At 49.6% G+C, this 6,708-nt stretch overlaps 1 protein-coding gene across 1 annotated transcript in view; it reads left to right on the forward strand.

Annotated features, from left to right (window-relative positions):
- bmf1 (BCL2 modifying factor 1) overlaps positions 1-5,948 on the forward strand; it is a gene marked incomplete at both ends in the record, with an annotated part of 7,403 nt that extends 1,455 nt beyond the window's left edge. The window contains 2 exons of the mRNA XM_080533744.1: positions 1-2; positions 5,832-5,948. The exon at positions 1-2 is cut by the window's left edge and continues 207 nt beyond it. Coding sequence (XP_080389870.1) covers positions 1-2; positions 5,832-5,948 — 119 coding nt within the window. The remainder of the gene's footprint in view (positions 3-5,831) is intronic.
- Positions 5,949-6,708: the final 760 nt, after the last annotated feature.

Below are 6,708 nucleotides of genomic sequence, written 5' to 3' on the forward strand. Positions count from 1 at the left end.
TGGTAAGGAAATAACTGACTGAACACAGCTAGGAAGCCATAGATACCATAGAGAGTGAGACAGCTAAAGTTAGGTCTACCACAGACAGGTGGGGTCTCAGTCCGCTGGGTCTGTTCTGGCCAGGCGATGTGCATACATTACCCCAGTGTTCTGACCTACCGTCCTACCCCCCCCCCACCCCCCACTCCACCAAGACACAGCTTAAACCAGGGCAGCCCTTCCCCCAGCGCGACACCCCCCATCCTCTCCCCCTCCCTCCCTCCCTCCCTCCCTCCCTCCCTCCCTCCCCTGCCTCTGCTTCCTGTTTATTTCTCTCAGGCCTTTCTTCCCCCGTTTCCTCCTCGGGCTGCCGCCACAGGGGGCGAGGAGGGAGGGAGGGAGGCCAGAACACAACAACAACCACCGCATGGTTCTGGTCAGGGTGACACCGTCCGCCGGGCTGCAAGGACGCTGTCTGTCCGCGTTGTGAAGTGGTCGAGCTGTTACACTTGACATAAGTGTGGGTGTAGTAGTGGGAAACTGTACAACTATGTCTCTTCCAGAGCGCTGAGAGCACAAGTGGCACATTCAGCCAGAGAGAGAGAGAGAAAACAAGGAGGGGGATGAAAAAATAAAACAAGACACACATTCGCACTCGCACGCACAGACACTCACACACACACACGTACGCAGGCATGAACGTACACACACACACACACGCAGGCATGAACGTACACACACACACACACACACATACACACGTACACACACACACACACACACACACACACACACACATACGCACGCTCACAAGCTCTGAAGAACAGAAAAAAGCAGAAGTGGCCAGACTAGGTAAACATGTTGTAACCCGAAGCTTGGTGCGTGAGCCCGGGGGGGAACAGCTGTGGTTAAGGGAGTCTCCAGTCAGTCCTGCCTGTCGCCGAGGACGACCCACAGGAGACGCCCAAATAAGAGGCCTCTGTGGCCGCCAGAGGAGGGGCCGTGAGGACAGAGAGGGGGGGTTGATAATGATGGCATTAAAGTTACCCAGTCACTTAATAAGACACACAATAAGAAAAGGGCTTTAGAAGAATTGGGGCCGCATCCACCCTAACTAAAAAAAGACCATCTTGAGTTCTTGAGTTTCCTCAAAACTTGATGATGTTGTTGTGGATGGAAACCCACCTTTGGCTTTCACACAGATATTCAGCCAGGGTTTCACAGACGAAGGCTTTAAGGCCTAGTCCCCTGGACTAAATCACACTGTCGATGTAAAAAATTAAGTCTTCAGCTTTGTCAGTGAAACCGGCCCGTGGTATTTTTATTAGATCAACACGTCTCACAGAGAACTTCCTTGTTCCTTGTTTTCCGACCCCGGTGTGTTTGTGATTTTCTCTCTCAACAGTCATCCTACGATTATGCGTCCACCCGCCACAATGCTGTGTGTCTGTGCTGCAGCAGCAGGCAGAGTGACTCATGTCCTCTCTGTCTGTCTGTCTGTCTGTGAGAGTGTGTGAACACAGACAGACAGACAGACAGCCCTTAGCTGGTCTGTGATACACTGACGCGCGGAGGCCAGGGTTGCCAGATAGGATTGACAATTTCCAGGCTAACCACAGTCTAAAAACCGCTAAATCCATTAAAAAACAGCCCAAAACCTATAATGTCAGAAAACCGCTAATTACTATTGGGCAGATGCCCATCTCCTGCCCCCTAAACTGTATGTCTGTTGCCAATGATGTTTGTAAAATAAAATAAAAACCCGCCCCATCTGGCAACCCTGACGGAGGCAGAGGCAGCCTGGCCAGAGGAGGAAGTGTCTCTCGTTCTCTCTCTCTCTCTACTCTCTGGGTAAACACACCAGACATGCCACAATCATAGTGAGAGGCCGGTGTGATGTCACACACTGTATGTAAATGAAGCTGCAGAGATGGGGGCCCACACTTAAAACTAATACTGTTTTGTCCGAAAAGTGCCTGAGTGGAAAGAAAAGTGACAGTTTTTTTTGGGGGGGGGTTTAAGGCTTAATCCCAGAGCTTTTTTACAGGAGGGATTTTGGATATTGACTTTATTTTAGAAACCGATGTTTTACAGTTAATTTTAGCTCTTGGAGGTGATTGATGAGTCTCCTGTCGTTCGAGTGGGCAGAATTACAGCTCCGCTCCAGTTCTTGTTTCGAGAGAGCACTGTAGTCTCTCTCTTGGAGCGTTCGGTCCGTGTACGGTACGTCCGTGTGGCTGGCTGGCGGCTGCTGAGTGACGGTTGGACAAGCTAACCCAAACACATCAGTGTGGGTTTGTATGCGTGATCTCCAGTTTAGCCCATGGCTGCTATTCCTGGCGCAGTGGTTTAGTCGTGCAATTAAGTCTTCAGCAGTGAGGTAGATAGCCCACCTCAGGCTACTGGCACCAGGCATCCCCCCCTCTCTTTCTCTCTCTTTTTTTCTCTCTCTCCCTCTCCCTCTCTCTCTCTCTCTCTCTCTCGTTCTCTCTCTCTCTCTCTCTCAACATGTGCATGTTGTTTTTCTGTCTTTCACTCTTGTCTCTCTTACTCTCTCTCACTAGGACTGCTTTCTCTCAATAATGTTCTCCCTCCCTCCCTCTCCATCCACCCGTCTCCCTCCCTCCTGAGTCCTGTCAGTGAGTGATTGCTATCGTGTAGAGAGCCGGAGCATTCCTCTAGACAGACAGACCCAGTTGGACACCCGTCATCCTGATTGACTCGCGAACGATACGCCACTGCATATTATCCTCCCCCGACCCCCCTGCCCCCCCTGCCCCCCCCCCCCCCCCTCCTATCTCCCCCTGCCCTGTGAGTCCATAGCCCATGGCAAGGGGGAGGGATTAGGGCTCTTAAGAGCGGTATGAGAGGAGTGTTGGCGCTGACAGATAAATTGCTCTTCAGTCTGAGAGCGCTGGAGGGGACGCGGGGGTCCCCAGAGCACGGCTGACATGAGCGGGCCGGTCATCTGAGACACGGCCATAATGACAGTTACAATGACAGGAAGACGGCCACAGTCTGCACAGGGCCAGGGAGCAGAGTTGGGTTTCATTGGTGTGTTTTTCTAAAGAGTCCTCCTCCCCAGTGCCTTCGATGGGAGTGTTGAAAGGCGTGTTGAATGTCTCTCTGTGTGTGTGTGTGTGTGTGTGTCTGTGTCTGTGTGTGTGTGTGTGTGTGTCACAGACCTCCCTTCCTTATCTTCTCACCGTTTCATTGAAAGCACCCCACTCCTTTCAGCACGGGAAAAGGGGGGGGAGGATTTTTTCTTTTGTTTTGATTGTAAAAACAAAACATACTTTTCTGTCAGGTTATCTTCTTTTTTCCATGCCCTCATATGCTAGATATAGAGATGGAAGACACTGTAGTGTTTCCCTCCACTACTTCCTATTAGCTGTTGTCCCTGGCCTGACTCTGTCTCTCTCTCAGAGAGTCTCTGGCCAATGTATCTGCTTGTCTGCTCGCCAGATAAACAATGGGGCTCCAGGAGTTGATAGACAGCCTGCATGTGATACTGATAAAGCTATCAGGCTTGTGTAAGAGTGACGACACTCTACCGCGTCTGGGTAGACTCTGCCTCCCTCCTCTATCACAACCGGGCTAAATTTAGACTCCCCAGTAGTCACATTTGACAGTTGGTGGCGTGACTCGTGACCGTTGAGCGTCACACACACAGGGCCTGCCTACACCCCCCCCCCCCCCCTTTCTCTCCTCAGAGTTGGGCGTAGAAAAAGGGGAAAAGGTCACTCTCACACTGCCGGGGACTTTCTGCTACTGTTTTTAGAAGGCAACGTTGTTGTGAGGCGTGGGGACGGCTTTTTACATACTGATATTTGCGGTTGCGTGAAGTGAATCAGCCTCATAGTGTGATAAACACTAACTGACTGACTCATATTACTGATATGAAAGTGGGATGTAGAACACAGTGTGCCCATACACACACACATACACACACACACACACGCACGCCAACGCACACGCACACAGCGACTGTTCTAGTCCTAGGTCTGCTTATCTCCCCTCAACAAAGACACTCCAGTATCATGATCATAATCATCATAATCATCACCAGTGTTGTAGTAAAGATGAACAGATATGTATCTTATTCACTCTCTGTTGTGATTGTTCTTTGTTTTGGTTCTGTGTCTGTGTGTGTGTGTGTGTGTGTGTGTGTGTGTGTGTGTGTGTGTGTGTGTGTGTGGGGCTTCGGTCAAATATGCGAGTTGGCATGTTTACGTGTAATTAACTATGTGTCTGTCTGACAGAGGGGTGGGACTGGTTATGTGACTGTCTAGTAGTAATGAGATTGACAGGACGGGCGTCTCAGGATTGTCTTTGTTTACTATGCGCCGCTACGCTACACTATGCTACGCTACGCTCGCTAGCTGGTGCCTCCAACCGCCTCCAGGTGACCTGGGATGCATTATGGAAATGAGGGAGACTTCAATGCAATTTTTTTGCACTTTTTCAAAACATCCCCCAGGTGAGGTTTAGATAAATTGCTACGACAGAAAACAAGCGCTATCAAGATTCCCCAGTAGTAGCTCAAACAGCCGACGGCAATTCGTGATTCTTTTGAACAAAACCTGGTCTGTGAGACGGAGCGTGCAGGAGCCGGTTTCAACCTGGCACGGGGCTTATGCAACCTTCTGCAATGTTTACTCACCACACTGTAATATAATGTTGAATAAGATAGATATATATATATGCCATTTAGCTGACACTTTTATCCAAAGCGGCTAACATTGCAGTGAGTGCATACATTTTTCAGTATGGTCCCAGCGGGGAATCGAACCCTCAACCTCGCTCTACCAACCGAGCCACCACTGAGGACCACTGTCATAGAGGAGTGGAGTACGGAGATCCACAGGCCGGTCGCAAATAGGGTCGGTCTCTGACGTCCTACCGACCGACCGACCTAATCTCCTCAGTGTTTATTTTGTGTGCGTTGCGAAACAGTCGCACAGCGTTGTCTAAAATAAACAATGTGTGCACAAGAGTATCGTCATGTAAAAAAAAAATGCTTATCTCAGTCTTTTGTTTTTTGCTCTTCTTGTTTTAGTTTACGGCCTGTCTGAAAATAGAGTGTTATCAGGTCCAGTGGTCTCTGTGTTTTTCGTCTGGTGGATGAGTTACTCTGCGTAGCTAAAGCCCCCGCGCCCATACAGATATGGGTTCCTGTGGGACTCCGCCCCTCCTCAAGAGCGCCCTAATCCTATTTAGTGCAATTATCTTATCTCCCCCTTTCTCCATGGCGTAGATAGCATTATCCCGCTAATCGTTCACAATCCAGTTGGCTTTCAAGCCAGAGAGAGGGAGGGGGGGTGGGGGGGGCAGCTCCTGTTGGCCTCAGCCACTGACTGTCGAACCTCCCTAACTACACAGCTGTTGTGATGAATGTGTCTGTGGCATGGAATGGCAGTTCGTGATACACACACACACACGCAGGCTGTATAGGGTTCTCAATCCTGCACACAAAGGAGACGGCGCTAATAACTGGTGTGCTGGGGACAGACGTAGACTGTTGTGGAAATACCAACCCCGTTCCGGTGTCTGGTTCTGACTTACCCCCTCCTCAGTTTACCCCGTTCACCCTCCCTGCCCGGTGTCAATCAGCAGCAACACAGCCCAGCCAAAACAGACCCAAAGCTCCATCTGAATACCCCGCTCAGTGACTGATGATGCCATCTTTTGTGCGTGGAGTGGAGGAGTGCCAGTTTCCTGGCATTCCTGTCTCAGAATCCTGTACTGACTCACTCTCCTCTTTCCTCTTCTCTTTCTCTCTCTCTCTCTCTCTCTCTCTCTCTCTCTCTCTCTCTCTCTCTCTCTCTTCGTGTCTTGTTCTTCTGTCGCAGTATAACAGAAACCAAAGGAACCACGGGCCGTTGTGGTGGCGACTGGCCTCGGCTCTGCTCGCGCTCCTGTTCGCGAGGGAGGCCATCGGTGGCAGAGGAGGCGCAGGGAGGAGGTGAGAAGAGTCACCCTTCTTCCCCCCCTCCTCCTCCTCCTTTCCAAACCATCTCTCTGAGGGACTGGATTCAAAATGGCACTGTTAAATCTAACACGGGTCTGTTGGGGGGAAAAAAAGAAGAAGAGAGAGAAGGTCACCGCGGGACGGAGACAAGCATTTTCTTGTTTTGTTTTTGTTTTTTTTCCCCAAGAAGATGCCATGTTGTTTCACAAGATTCCTCTACGGGACGACGTCCATATTTTTGGTAAAAAATGTGTGATGATGTAGTATTTTGTACAGTACGTTGTTGTTGTTGTTGTTTTTTAATTTCTTTGCACTTCCATTATGTACACCTTGAGTGACCTCCATGGGTCCTGGACATGCCTTATCAATGTCTCCTGCCACAACTGAACTTAGCAACATAAGTTTGGGAAGAGCTTGAGGAGGGAACGGAGAGAGAGTGGTTCAAGGGGGTTTTCTTTTCTGAAGTGTTTTCCCAGGTTAACCGGTCAACTTGATAACTTACTAATTTCCAAAGAGGCAGTTTCTCCGAACAAAACATTTTGCACCTCAACTTGTCCTTTTCAACGGGGGGATTTATAGACTGTTTTTAACTGTATTGATAACTCTTTGCTCTTCCAGTCACTTTCATTATTGATTTTAAACATACGACCATTTCCCCCCAGTGTCATCAAATGTCCTGAGAACAAAACGAAGCACCCGAAGGCTTCCAGAATGGTTAGTTTCACAATGTCACTCCCCCAAATAATGTATTGCTTAGT

Source organism: Nansenia antarctica (assembly GCF_963989245.1).
Source record: "Nansenia antarctica genome assembly, chromosome: 1".
Lineage (NCBI taxonomy): Eukaryota > Metazoa > Chordata > Actinopteri > Argentiniformes > Microstomatidae > Nansenia > Nansenia antarctica.